At 47.7% G+C, this 15,022-nt stretch overlaps 1 protein-coding gene across 1 annotated transcript; it reads right to left on the bottom strand.

Moving 5' to 3' along the window:
* Nucleotides 1-665: 665 nt before the first annotated feature.
* On the bottom strand, nucleotides 666-12,500 carry SLC2A10 (solute carrier family 2 member 10). Its single transcript, XM_049780513.1, has 5 exons — nucleotides 12,449-12,500; nucleotides 7,545-8,825; nucleotides 6,963-7,085; nucleotides 5,502-5,631; nucleotides 666-977 (listed from the first exon to the last, which is right to left on the bottom strand). Exons 1-5 carry the CDS (start codon nucleotides 12,462-12,464, stop codon nucleotides 899-901), a joined length of 1,629 nt encoding a protein of 542 aa, XP_049636470.1. The 5' UTR covers nucleotides 12,465-12,500; the 3' UTR covers nucleotides 666-898.
* Between the last annotated feature and the right edge of the window lie 2,522 nt (nucleotides 12,501-15,022).

Genomic DNA, 15,022 nt, shown 5'->3' with positions numbered 1-15,022 from the left:
GAGATTATCCACTCAGCACCGTGCACCTAGCAAGTGACTGAGATTGACCTCCTCTCTCTACTGATCCACTCATAGCTACTTTTCCTCCCTCTTTTCCTCTCATCTAACTACTTCCCCTTCCTTTTTTCTTCTTTATAGTGAGCGCTGCTCTGAGCTACTTGCTCAGTTTCCAACTGAGGAATCCACTGGGGGATGACCTTTCAACGTTCCTGAGGGAAAGAGCCAGCTGTGGAGAGTGAGCAAGATGGCCAGCCCTCCCATCACCAGTACCCTCAAGTCTGTATTTTCCTAAAGGGAAACAGGAATCAAATCCACACAGGGACATAATTAACCTATTCAACAGATATAGAAACTGAAGTTTGTTCCTTACCTGGGGTCAACAGCTGCCTTGCCTCCCAAATGGAGGAACTAGCTGGGGAAGCGCCAAACCTATTTCACTCCTGCAAAGCCCTCTGGCACCTCCCTGGACCCAACTCTTGGGTGTGCACTGCATGGTACACATTTTGGTGCACACCATCTGGAAGTTGATTCACTTGCGCCCCAGAGACTTGGCCCACAGAGACATGGCAGGTGGCTGGAGACAGACCACTGGGGAACCTCCACAGGTTCTGACTGCATTTAGAACTGCAGCTTACTGGGCTCAGAGTCATGTCTGCCCCTGCTATGGAAAACACATGGAGCAACCAGTCCCCAGAAGACACCCTTGTTGCAAGGACTGTAGAGATGTGCAGAGTCAGTGGGGACAAATCGAGGCAAGGAAGCAGCTCCTCAAGAATCCTTAGCACCTGAGGTGTAGTCTTCAGAATTCACAGCCCTTTACCCCAGCCTTCCTCTGGGAGGTCAGGAACCTGGAAGTTCATATTTGAGCCCCAATTCCAACATCTTCCTACACATAGACTCAGGGGTCCGCTGAGGCCTGGACGCGACTGTACTGGACACGGGTTGGGCTCTGCCTGGGTCCTAAACTCAAACCAAGTCTGTCAGAGAAAGATTAAAAGAAGGGAGAGGAGAGGGTCAGCCTCTGGGACCCCACTTCACCCCAGTCCTCCTTCGACCTGCTTTCTCTCTAAATAGGCATTTCATCTACCCAGCAGTCCTCCATAGCCTCTGTACAGGGTCTCCCCATATCTCCCCCACATGACCTTTGTAACTACAAAGATCAGTTTCTGGTCCCTCCCCTGATTCCATAGAGCCCCTCAAGAGCTCAGCTAGGCATGCAGTCCTGCTCCCTCCCTCACACCTGCTCTTCATACCTGTCCTCAGGGGACTCTGTCTCTCACTGACATATCCCATTAGACCCACTGCCCTACTCTAGCTCCTGAGACTACCTCCTTCCTCAGCTCATCACAGCCCCCTTAGAGTGATGTCACTCTTTCAGGAACCAGTGCTGGACTTTGGCCTTAGAAATGTGGGCCTGTCTCTGCCCTGAGACCAGTTGTGAGAGAAGCAGAGACATGTGCGTATCCTGGCAGTCCTAAGGCTTTCATAAGAAACTGGGTTAGGACCATGAACCCCTGGAGCCTGGCCAAAGAAATGGCAGCACCCTCCCAACCTCACCCCCACTATTCACTTCCTGAGGGGCATGTCTGCCAGCTCTCCTGGATCTAGGTCATCAGTTCAGATACTGGCACATTCTGTACTCTGGCTTGCTCCTGCCATGAAGATGTCACTAATCAGGTGACGTAGAAACAGTGGTGGGGTGCAGTAACTTAATACCATATATATCAGCCCTAAAGTGACCATCTAACCTATACTCCAATGGAGAGAGAGGGGGCCGGAGGAGAAATCAGTAAAATAAGAAAAATGTAGCTCTCTGCTTAGTTCATAGACAGGATTTCTCTTGTGTATAGCATGCCATTGGGAGCCTGCAACAGTACTTGGCTCCTAAATGGCACCCCATTACTTCTGGACCCCATATTTAATCTCTTTCCTTCTTAATAGAGCTACCAGCAGAGGGCCTGCAGGAGTGTGGCCTGGAGTGGGATGGGGGTGCAGTGGATCCAGTTACCACTTGGTTCCTCTCTGCATGAATTCTGCATCCCTCAGGCTCAGGACAGGGTGGGAGAGCAAAGTCCAACTTAACATTAGAATATTTTCGGAAACTTTTAAAAGTATAATGGATGTAGGAGCTAGTAACTCTCCTTGGCTGTAAGAGCTAATGAAAGCACTTGTCAGGATAGCAATGATTGAAATGATTGAAATGGTCCCTCTGAGGGTCCTGCTCTTCTCTTCTTATAATAATGCCCGAGGCCCCAACACTCTAGGATTCCATACAACTCTCTAGGACTTAGACATCCAATGGAAACAGCTGTTATCCAAGCACTAATCTCACTCTGTCTCTCCTCTTGCCCACCTTCTACAGCCACACTGACTTTTTGCCTTTCCTTGGAGAGAAGCAAGAATTTCCTAACTCAGTGCCTTTGCACTTGCTATTGCTACTCCCATTCTCTTTCCACAGCTTCCTCCTACTTACTAACTTCTGCTGCACCTCCTCAGAGAGGCCTTCACTCTCTACTACCCAATCTTTCCTAACCACCCCTTTCATACCTAACCAGCTTAACACATGCACCCTCCATGTTAACAAAGCCCCCCCCCCGGCCCTCTCCCCTCCAATCAGTTCTTCACAATATCTTTTGCACTTTTCATTTGTTTCCAGCTACATATAGTAAACTGCAAATGTGTGGGTAATACATTCATTGCCTTGGTTATTTGAGGGTTCCCCCCCCAACTAAGATAAGGTCCCTTTCCATTTCATTCTTGTTTGTTTGATTTTCTTTTTGTTATGAGCCAAACCTGGCAGTACTCAGCAGTTATTCTTGGCTCTGCGCTTAGTATTATTCCTGGCCATGCTCGAGAGACTGTATGAGATGCCAGAGATTGAACCCAGGTTGGCTAAGGCAGTGCCCTACCCACTGTTCTATTGCTCCAGCACTCCATTTAATTCTTGGCCACATTTCCCAAGAATCTTCCTGGCATACAGCAGGGACACACTGAAAGAATGGCTTGTCTAGATTTTTTAGTGTAATTTTTTTTTTTTTTTTTTTTGGTTTTTGGGCCACACCCGGCGGTGCTCAGGGGTTACTCCTGGCTGTCTGCTCAGAAATAGCTCCTGGCAGGCACGGAGGACCATATGGGACACCGGGATTCGAACCAACCACCTTTGGTCCTGGATCGGCTGCTTGCAAGGCAAACTCCGCTGTGCTATCTCTCCGGGCCCGAGTGTAATTTTTTAAGGCCACACTTATAATATTTTGTTTCTCCAAGCTTCCATGGTCCTTAGATTCTGTGGCTTGGGGGTTCTGCCTGTCTCACCCACCTCCTATTATTCCATCATTCCATGCTTAAACGTTCCTATGAGTAGATTTAAAGTCAAATGAAGCTCTGTTGCAAAAGACACAAACAGGGAAGGAAGGAGGTCCTCCTGGAATTTATTCCTAGTGTGTTAGAGTTTATATATATATTTCAATAATAAATTAATGTTTCACTTATATGTGAGTGTGCTGTACCTACTCAATTAATTTTTTACATCTACATAGATTTCTTTTTTTTTTTTTTTTTGGTTTTTGGGTCACACCCGGCAATGCTCAGGGGTTACTTCTGGCTTTATGCTCAGAAGCCGCTCCTGGCAGGCTCAGGGGACCATATATCCGGGGATGCCAGGATTTGAACCATTGACCTTCTGCATGCAAGACAAATGCCTTACCTCCATGCTATCTCTCCAGCCCCCTATATAAATTTTTATTATAATCATTTATATATCCATGCAGATACTTAAGCACCATCTATAATAAAGAGCTTTCTAACATACAGAAAATAATCTTTTTATTATTTATTTATTTTTTTTTTGGTCACACCCAGCAATGCTCAGAAATCACTCCTGGCAGGCTTGGGGGATCATATGGGATGCTGGGATTCGAACCATTGTCCTTCTGCAAGACAAACACACTACCTCTATGCTATTTCTCCAGCCCCAATAATCCCTTTTTAGGATAAAACACACTTTGATACTTTTATAGGCCTAGTCAGATTTTGATTTAAATTCCAAACAATTCTCCTTTTTACTCTCATTAAATGTCTATTTGTTAGATTTATCAATTCTATGTAAATGTTTTAAAGTATTAACATAAAATTAGCCATACTACAAATTTTAATGCATATACATTTATATTTTTATCAATTTGTTGATTTATAATTTTGTGGTATTTTAGGAATTTAGCTTTATTCATTTATATGTGTGTAGATGTTATCTGCCTCCACATTAAATAATTTTTTAATTCTCTTTCATATGTGAAATAAAATATATATAGTAAGGGAACGACAAATAGCCCAAAGCAGTGGAACTAGAGATTTTGTCTATAGGCCTGAGTTTTGGTGGGCCTGGGACACTGGGGTTCTAGGGTGATGGGCATGGTGTTGTGATAATGTAAATATGTTTTATAACTTTAATAAAATATATTATAAGTCCTGGTACCTCAATAAAAATGGTGAAAAAAAAAAGAAGCTAGAAGACAGAGAGAAATGATAAAGGACACGAAAGACAGGCTCTCTCTCTACCATCATATCTTTCTCTTTCTTTTTTTTTTTTTTTTTTTTTGGGCCACACCCGTTTAACGCTCAGGGGTTACTCCTGGCTATGTGCTCAGAAATCGCCCCTGGCTTGGGGGACCATATGGGACGCCGGGGGATCGAACCGCGGTCCGTCCTAGGCTAGCGCAGGCAAGGCAGGCACCTTACCTCCAGCGCCACCGCCCGGCCCCGCTATATCTTTCTCTTTCTTTCTTTCTTTCTTTCTTTCTTTCTTTCTTTCTTTCTTTCTTTCTTTCTTTCTTTATTTTTTTTTTTTTTTTTTTCTTTTCTTTCTTTCTTTCTTTTTCTTTCTTTCTTTCTTTCTTTCTTATCTTTCTTTCTTTCTTTCTTTTTTCTTTTTCTTTTTTTCTTTTTTTTGTGGTTTTTGGGTCACACCTGGCAGTGCTCAGGGGTTACTCCTGGCTCCATGCTCAGAAATTGCTCCTGGCAGGCACAGGGGACCATATGGGACGCCGGGATTCGAACCGATGACCTTCTGCATGAAAGGCAAACACCTTACCTCCATGCTATCTCTCCGGTCCTCTTTCTTTCTTTCTTTCTTTCTTTCTTCTTTCTTTCTTTCTTTCTTTCTTTCTTTCTTTTTCTTTCTTCTTTCTTCTTTCTTTCTTTCTTTCTTTCTTTCTTTCTTTCCTTCCTTTCCTTCCTTCCTTCCTTCTCTTCCTTCCTTTCTTTCTTCTCTCTTTCTCTCTCTCTTTCTTTCTTTCTTTCTTTCTTTCTTTCTTTCTTTCTTTCTTTCTTTCTTTCTTTCTTTCTTTCTTTCTTTCTTTCTTTCTTTTTTCTTTCTTTCTTTCTTTTTCTTTCTTCTCTCTCTCTCTCTCTCTCTCTCTCTCTCTCTCTCTCACTAAGTTAAGGACTGATCTAAAACATGCTCAGGTCTGAACCAAGTAAACCACAGAGCCCCCACCCCTCTTTACCTCTGGAATTGCTGGTTTATCTCTGCCAATGACTGGCCTTTTGTTTCAGGGACAAACCAAAAGATGAAGCCCAGGCCAAGGACTGCAGTCAGCCCATAGAGCAGGAAGGTCCAGGACAAGCCAATGGTACCTGGGAACAGGAGAAGGGAGCAGATTTTTCAAAGGGTGGAGCACAATGACCACAAATAGGCTGACCAGAAGTCATAGGGATCCCAGGGGCTGGAAAGGGCCAGAAACACCCCCCTTCAGACAGAGAGACACATAATAAATACACATAGCCATCTTGCCTTTCCAGGAACATGCAGGCACCCAAATCTACAACAACATGAACTGTAACCATGCTTGGAATGTGAACTGCAACTTGAGAGAACTCAAATCTAACCAAGTTAACTTAGGGTGTTGTTTGGCAAAACCTAGCTCAGAGTGTTTTTTAAAAGCATGAACTGTTATGAGTGAGAAGTGTGAATTAGTGAAGCACGTAGCCATGGAGTTGAGGAACAGTGCCCTGGCCTATGGTTTGCTGCTGGGGACAGGGCCTGCCCCTCAGCATCCAAGCTCCTCCCTCTTCCTGGGGCCTAGTCTGGGGGACCAGGGTAGATAGGACAGATAAATAAACCAAAATGGAAAGCTCTCCTGCTCTAGAATGAGTCTCTTGGGCTGCAGAAAAGAGAACGTATTTGTCAAATCCTTACATTCAGTTTTCCTCACTAGATCTACTTAATCCCCTCTAGATTACCTCTCCACTAGATCACCCCAGACCCCCAGGCCTGTCCAAAGTTTGGTCCTGTCCTTTCCACACATAAGCAGAGACATGCAGGCATCAGTAATTCCCTTCTTTTCCCTCTCTGCTTAACAGAGATATCAATAAAGCTGGTAGGGAGAGGGGTTGAAAGTGGGATCTGGAATGGGCCTCATAGCTCCTATCTTCTGTTCTCTCTGCTTCCTAATCTTTCAGTTCCCCTTTTCTGTTATCCCTGATTTTTTTATTCAGAAGCCACTATTCCTCCACTCCAGCACTAGGATAGGATAGGTTGGTGATGCTCTGGGACTGGGCTTTGGGAGAACCACTCTCCAATCACAGTGATTGGTTCAGGGATAGGCATGTGACCCTGCTAAATCAATGAGAGCCAGTACTGGCTGAGAGGACACAGGACACCATCTTGGCCTTCAAGACCCAGCTCTATACAAGTATACAGACACCCCAAGCCATGGGCGAGAGCAAAGCCCTAGGAGATGGACAACAGTATTATTGGAGATCTTATCCAATGATCTTATTGGATAATAAAAGCTGGATCATTCAGGCCAGCCATGGTCTTTTCAGGGATTGAAACAGAAATATTCTCTATGGGTCTTGCACTAGTTTACACAGCATTTGGGGCTCACTGAGAATGGACAAGTAGGTGGCCTCATGTTTATTCAGCTGAAAGGGCCTGGGTGGGGAGCCAAAGTCCAATGACTCACCAATAAGGTTGAGGAAGGAGAAGCTGATGAAAAGGTTGGCTGCCCAGTTGAAACTGTTGCAGAAAGCAAAGGCTCTCCCTCGAATCTCTGTGGGGTAGATCTCGCTGAGGACCAGCCAGGTCACTAGAGAAAGAGAGCAGAGATGCTACAGCCCGGTGAACACCATGTAACAGGCAACCCCACAACATGATTGACTCGTGTGACTACACAATACGGTTTCTACATGAAGTGCTCCTCCATTACTCTCATTCAGCTCTGGGGCTCCCTCATTTGCTCCCCAAGTCCATTCAACACAAGTACACTCCAGGCGAGTTCTCTGAGAAGAGCCGCATTCCATGATGCATGAAACTGAACTTATTTCAGGTTCTTCATAAGGAGAAAACCCACAAGAATAAAAGAAGGCTACCATTCTGAGAAGGAGAAATGCTGAAGTCTTTATATGAGTTTCATGGCCAAGCTTCCCCCTCCTGTTTCTTGATCTCCTTCTCCCCCCAACCCCATCCCTGCCCACTGCCACAATCTTCCAGCCTCCCACTGGAAGGGGACAGAAATTCCTGAGTTCCTGCAGAAAAACAGACTCACCTGGTCCAAATCCAAAAGAGAAGGCACTCACAAATACCATCATACAGACTAGTGCCATCCAGGGCAGCAGGGCATGCTCTGAGGCTGAAGAAAGGGGTACTGGAGAGGTGGTGTGTAGGACCACTGGGGACATCCCTGTGGGATCCCAGGCTCTAGAGTGAGGCTTGCTTTTCTCAAAGGCTGACATGTCCAACAACTGTGAGTTCTTATGGGCAGATGGCATTGGAGATGCAGAGTGATCTCTGAACAGGTCTGACCTTTCAGGGAGGCCTGACAGGCTGGTGCCATTGGTGTCCAAGCAACTTGGGCCTGCATCCATGGGCAGGGCAAAGCTGGCGAGGCCTATACCACTGACTGACAGGGCCATGAGAGCACAGCCAGCCAGCAGCAAGGCCCTGCGACCCACTTGGTCAACCAGCCCCATGGCAGCCAGGGTAGCCACAACCTTCACTGCACCAAGACCCACTGATGCCAGCACTGCTGAGGATCCTTCTTGGAAGCCAACTGAATGGAATATGGTGGAGGCATAATACAGCACATTGGGCTGCCCTGTTAGCTGCTGAAAAAGCACCAATCCCAGCCCCACAGTGGTCCGGCCTCGCATGTTCTCCTGTGCCCGAAAGAGGTCTAGAAAGGAGTAGCTGGGCTGTCCCAGTCCCAGCTTAGTGTTCTCTCTGTCCTGGAGAGGGATGAGATCCTGGTGAGCTGCAGCTACACCAATCCCAGCAGGCAATGAGAGGAGGCTGATTGATTGCAAAAGGGCAGGTGCGGCGCCCCAGCCAAGCATGTGCCTCCACCCCCAGGGGACACTGGCCAGAGCATAGTTGAGAGCATAGGACACCAGGATGCCCACAGTGATGCCTGCCTCATAGAGTGACACCAGTACTCCCCGGTGCTGTGTTCCCACAAGCTCTGACAGGTAGATGCAGCAGGCCATGGAAGAGAGTGAGATGGCAAAGCCAGTTACTGTACGGCCAACGATCAGCCAGGCCAGGGAGCCAGCCAGGCCCATGCTCAGGCTTCCTGCTAGCAGAACCAAGTTGCTCCCAAGGATGGCTTGTTTCCTACCATAGTAATCAATGAGGAATCCGCCACCCAAGGAAGCGAGGAGAGCCCCCCAGAGCAGGCTGCCCACCAGGAACTCCTGTTCCAGGCAGCTCAGTCCAAAGTCAAGCTGCAGTGGCAGTAAAGCCCCTGATATGACTGCCAGTTCATACCCAAATGTCAGGCCCCCCAGTAGAGACACTGAGGCAGATAGGGGCAGAAGTGGTAGGGATCGACCTGGAAAACAAAAGATATAGAAAGAGCTTAGGACTGTTCCTGGCCAGACTGTACATCTAGTCAACTTCCCCCACAATCCATCCATCCACTCATCCACCCATCCATCCTCCCATTTATCCATTATCCATCCATCCATCCATCCATCCATCCATCTATCCATCCATCCATCCATCCATCGACCCTCCAATCCATCCACCCATCAGAATGCCAAGGTCAGACCATGGCTCACTCCACTTTGAGGTCTCCAAAGCTTCCCCAATTCTCGGAAAACTGCCCCTTGCCCTGGCTGTAAAGTCCTGACAATTTGCTTCTTCTCAGCCTGTCACCTGCCTTCTTGTGGTGCCTTGACCCTTCACATATTCTCTCAAGTATGTGCCAGCTGCTCTGTTGTATATGAAAATATTTCCATGAGATTATTCTTTGCCTGCTGTCCCACCTTGACCTTCCAGGTGGGGGCGCTGTTGAGAGCAAAATAAATAGTTTGGGAGCGAGGTGTTCGGGGTCTTTGGCCAGAGTTGGCTGGCTGGCTCTAGGTGTGTTTTGAAGCTAGCAGTAGGCTGACAAAGGACTCTCATTGCCCAACTTTTACCCCTTAACCCTCCTATCTGTGTGGATTATTTGCTGCTGATGAATATTACCAAGATCTCCCCCAAAAGAGGACAAGGGGATGGGAATCAATTTCTCATTCTGGAAGCTCTTTGCGGATACACAAACAACCAACAAGGGAGTAAATGGGACCCAACAAATGGGCAACACTATCCACCATGGAATCCCTCCCCCTACATTCAAGAGGGCCCCCACTTTCTTCCCTTTGGATCTTTTCTCAAAGACCCCTTTCTGTTGAGGCTTTCCTGGTCCTCTTCTGCCATCTGCACCTTGGGTCCCTCCTCCCTACTGGGTCTTCTCCCAGGGTTTGTCACCATCTGAAATAATGTAGGTGATCATGCATGGGACCAGCACATTGGTTCCCAACGGACTTGTTCATGCTCAGCCACCTCTCGAACACAGAGAATGGTTCTTTGCAAGCTGACATGCAATAGTCATTCAACAGGTATAGACAGGTATTGAGTCAATAGATGATGGAATGAATAAACTGGGGTGGGGGGAGCATGCTGGGATCCAGAGAGAAAAGACCTTGGTTTATGAGCCTTTGGGGAGATCCCGGGCTTGGAAGCAGGCATGGATAGGAAGCAGCTTAATTTTGCTCCAGTCTGAGTTTAGTCATGGTGTTCCCTTTGGTCAAAGCTTTCTGAAATTTCTCTTTTCTCCCCCACCCCAAATCTAAGAAGAATTCTCAATGGTTAGAAAAAGCTAGAGGAGAGTGAGCCTGAGGGTTATAGTTTAGAACAGTGGTCCTCAAACTATGGCCCACAGGCCACATATTATATTTGTTCCAGTTTTCTTTCTTCACTTCAAAGTAAGATATATGCAGTATGAATAGGAATTTGTTCATAGTTTTTGTTTTTACTATAGTCCGGCCTTCCAACTGTCTGAGGGACAGTGAATTGGCCTCCTGTTTAAAAAGTTTGAAGACCACTGGCTAGAGCTTGTGATAGTCTCTCTTCAGGAGGAGCCACTTTACATTATCTTGGCTCTAATCAGGCCAAGACAGAAACTCAAAAACACTTTTGCACAGATAAGGATCTGGGCCATTGGCTGGACAGTGCCAGCCAGTGTAGACTGTGCAGCATAAGATCCTTCTTTGCCTCCCACTCCTACCTGGTCCCTGACAGGATTTCCGGAGGACCCAGGTGAAACAGGACTATGCAATCATCTTCCTCAAGAAACTGGTCCCAACATTTCTGATGCCAGCTAAGACCCACTGACACATGTTCTATTTTTTTTTTAAGATTTAAAAATTTTTTTTAATTTTTAATTTTTAATTATGAGAACAAAGATGAAAGAAAGAGGACAAGGTAAAGTTACAGTGGAAGGACAATCACCCATAACATAATTCTCAGAAGAAGTCCCCTTGCTGATATCTTAATTTTGAACTTTCAGCCAAAGAACATTAAGTAAATAAAACAGAATTCATGTACAATTGCTTTGTCCCTCAAGTCCCCAGATTGTAACACATTATAATATTTCTTAACAGCACACAAGGCAATCTAAAGCCATAAAACTTACGTAACTCCTTAAACATTAGAGGCATAGTATTTTTTACATTTCCATGTACATGCATATTAGCTTAAGTTAACCTCAAATTTTAAGTGTTTTTTTTTTTAAGGATTAGAGTCAAAGGAGCACAGTAAAAACAATGTTAGAGTGGCAATTGTTGTTTGCATAGGCCCACCAAAATAGGAGGGGCATGGAAAGGAATAACCTTGGCCTAAATACAAAGAGACCCTACCCCTGAAGTTTGACACATGTTCTAACCACCCACTGCTGTGGGCCTGGCAGTGGGATCCCAGAACCATGGACACCTATCATCTCCCCTTCAGAAGGTAGGGAAAACCTTTGCTCAAGGAGATGACATGGATATTAGACGATAGAGCTGAGCTCTGAAGGGGCATTTGCATTCTGAGCCCCAACATTGGGAGTGATACAGGGCAGCAGTTGAGGCATCAGGCAGGCCCCCGAGGTGCAGGTAGCAAGACCATGTCAGCTCAGTTGCGTGGAACCTCACTTCCTCCCAGGCCACCCTGCAATAGAGTATCTGATAGTTCCTGAGGATAGGGACATAGTCACCTGGGGAAATGTCAGCACAGGGGGTGGGGGCGGTACGAGGGCTATGTCCCACCACCAGGACTCTTTCCCTGCTCCCTGTCTCCACTATGGCCTCAGGGACCCAGTCACCCACAGGGCAGCCCCTGGAGTAGGGGCAGCACATGCCTGGCTGCCTTGTTGCCACCAGCCAGTCTGTTTCTCCAAAGAGCACTGCATGGATGTTTTAGGACTTAAAATGAGTCCCATGGATGTCATGGATGTCACCTCTAGGAAAGCAGAATTATTACTGCTTACCTGCTAGCTGCTGAGGACCCAGCCCTTGGCCACCACTACCAGCACTGTCCTCACTGTCCTCACTGCTCCCCATAACCCTGGGTCTCCCTCTCTCTCTGTTCCCTCAGTAGTAGTGGTCCTCAAACTTCGGCCAGTGGGCCACATATTGTATTTGTTCCTGTTTTGTTTATTCACTTCAAAATAAGATATATGCAGTGTGCATAGGAATTTATTCATAGTTTTTGTTTATACTATAGTCCGGCCCTCCAACGGTCCGAGGGACAGTGAACTAGCCCCCTGTTTAAAAAAGTTTGAGGACCACTGCAGAGTCTGAAGGCTCTGCCTGCCGCCTCCATCCCAGGGCCTAGAACAGTGCCTGGTGCAAGGAACTAACAGAGATAACCGGGCTCTGAGGTTTTTCTAGGCTAGCTTCTTTTTTTCACTTACTGCATCTGGGCGGTCTCCAGGCTGGCAGCGGGTCAAGGGCTTGGGGGGGTGGGGGGGGGACGGGAGCTGGCCGCAGGGCAGTAACAAGGAAGGGGACACTTTTTCCCCTGGATAGAAAGGAACCTGGGAGGAAGTGGGCCACTCTCCTCCAGTGTCTGGCTGTAGCCTGTCCCGGGTTCACCACCCGGGGGCGGTGTCTATCGGGGTGTGCAGATAGGGGACACCGGGCGACTTACCCATAGCGGGACTCATATGCAACCTGGGGCTCCTAGGAGGGAGGCCGGCATTCCCGAGACGAGCCGAGGGCCCTATGCGTAGCCAAAATTTTGGGGCTGGCCTCTCGCCTCCTCCCCGCTTTCCCAGCCCGCCCACCGGCCCGCGGCCAGCAGCGCCACGTCCGCCAACCCAGGCCCCCAGGGTTGGAGGCGGGACAGAGGAACCGGGACCGCCCTCTGCTTGGCCTGTCCTGGCCCCGGCTCCCAGCAGCCGCATTTCTGGGGTCTTTCTGGAGACTCCCATCTACTTTAGTCCACTCTAGCCGGTCCAGGCATCACCCGAACCTGCTTCATTCCTCCACATTCATCGTGTTTCCACGATGGGTGCTTAGTTGTTCCTAGGCCTGAGGCCCTTGGGTCGAGTGGGAGAACAGCATTTGCAGTTCTTTGCACTTTACTGAGATTACTTTCCAGGAGAGAAAGAAGAAAAATGGAAAACCAGATGAAGGAATGAGAGCCAGTACAGGGAGGAAGGCCTTGGCTCCATCTGAGGACTACATAGATCCATAAGCACTGCCAGGAGTGATCTCTGAGCACCGAGCTGGGAGTAAGCTGGGAGCACAACCCAGCATCCTTCCACCCCAATATCAGATGAGTTGAAGAAACATAGTAAATGGTACCAGCTGAGCAGAATGAAGAGGGTGATGTCTTAGGTAGGCAGATATAGGGATGCTTTTAACTGGATGTGGCAAGGAAGGAGGAGGAGGAAGAAGAGGATGCGGGGAGGGGGGAGGAAGTGGAAGAGGAGGCGGAGGGAGAATTGTTTTGCTGGGCTGAGTTGTCAGGCATGGGGAGCAGCAGCAAAGAAAGGCAGGTAGTGGGTGGAAAGAGTTGTGGGGCCTACAGAAGAACAGAGGGAGATGAGGGGTGTTTGGGAGGAGTGGACGGAGTGGGTAATGTGTAGTGGGCAGTAGCTGGCCCCTTTAAGACAATCTGAGCCGTGGATTTTATTCCAAGGGACAAGAGATGTCACAGGGGGATGGTGTTATCCTAATTCTAAGGTGCAGGGGTAGAAATAGCAATCACATTTTGAAAAGTGAACCCTGAAGTTGCTGTGCATAAGGTGGCAGTATGGATGTCTGGGAGACAGATGCCCCTAGGGGTAACTGCCTGGAAGGGGAACCCCAGAAGCAGGGGAATGGAGTTCTGCTCTATTCAAGACACTGAAACTGCTCTTTAGGCAACTCTGTGGGAAGAAAAGCTCAGTAAAGTGATGGCACAGCCAGGAGTCCTGGGGAACACACAGACTAGGAACACTTTTCGCCTCAGGCCAGACCAGCCTAGAGTCTCAGCCCTCAGACAGGCTTACCCATTCAGTTCACATGGATCCCTTTGCTCCTATATGAGTCCTCTCTCAGTGAGCTGGGAGTGAGGTGAGGCAACAGATATGCTCTGGCAAGACCTCCCTAGGCAGGTCTTCATGCAATTCTGGAAAATGGCAAAGCTGGGGCAGCTGCCTGAAAACATAGTTCTGACCTAGCTCTGGATCTGGTTCCTGCCTTGAAATCCAGGCAGACTTGGGACTGCTTTGACCAGTAGGATACCCAGAGCAGCACCCTGGCCCCTTGCCTTCAGGTGAGAAAATTCCATCTAAAGAGCTCACCATGCTGTCAAGAAGCTAAGGGCACTTGGAAGGATCCAGTAGAAGCTTCATGTTGTCCTCACTTTCAGGGCACCCATCCCACCATCTCTGGCCCCTGCACGAGTCTCCTGCCCATTCCCGCCCCCAGATATCATCCCTTTTCAGCCTGAAATCTGTGGAGTAGAGGCAAACCCCCTATTGTTCCTGTTACAGATTCTTTTTTTGTTTGTTTTGTTTTTGGGTCACACCCAGTGGTGCTCTGGAGTTACTCCTGGCTCTGTGCTCAGAAGTCGCTCCTGGCAGGCATGGGGACCACATGGGATGCTGGGATTTGAACCACCCTTTGTCCTGGATCGGCCTCGAGCAAAGAAAATGCCCTACTGCTGTGCTATCTCTCCAGCCCCTCCGATACAGATTCTTAACCTGCAATTTCTATGAGTATCAATAAATAGCTGTGTAAAGGGGGAAAGTTGAGGAGAACATTGATCAGTAATAATAACTAGAACAAGAGTTTACAGCACTGAGAGATCAGGATATTCTCTGATTGAAGTACACATTCGGTTCACCTTCGCACCGACCTGGCGAAATTGGGACTGTGACGATCTAACCCCATGGTATGAGTGAAGACACTGAAGCCACAGCAGGTGAAATCATTTATTTGTTTGCATAATAAACAAATGTGCAAACTGTTTGCTGCTCCAGGACAGATGCCAGTATATAGAGCTGAGCTGGGAGCCAAGCGGAGGGGTGGAGTAATCAGGCTGACAATGACCAGACTCTTTTGCTTTCTGGTGTGGAAAAGAACCCAAGGAGACTCTGTCCTTCCCACTTGAAGTCTCTCCTCCATCTGACTATCATCATGTCTGGAATCATAAGAAGAACTTGTCAAGTGAGCCCAGGGCTGTTATACCTTTGTAAAGCCGTTCTACCTTTATGAGAGAGCTGACAGAAGT

The sequence above is a fragment of the Suncus etruscus genome, chromosome 9 (assembly GCF_024139225.1).
Source record: "Suncus etruscus isolate mSunEtr1 chromosome 9, mSunEtr1.pri.cur, whole genome shotgun sequence".
NCBI classification, from domain to species: domain Eukaryota; kingdom Metazoa; phylum Chordata; class Mammalia; order Eulipotyphla; family Soricidae; genus Suncus; species Suncus etruscus.
The sequence above is the reverse complement of the archived record's forward strand: the minus strand, read 5'-3'. Positions and strand labels throughout refer to the sequence as shown.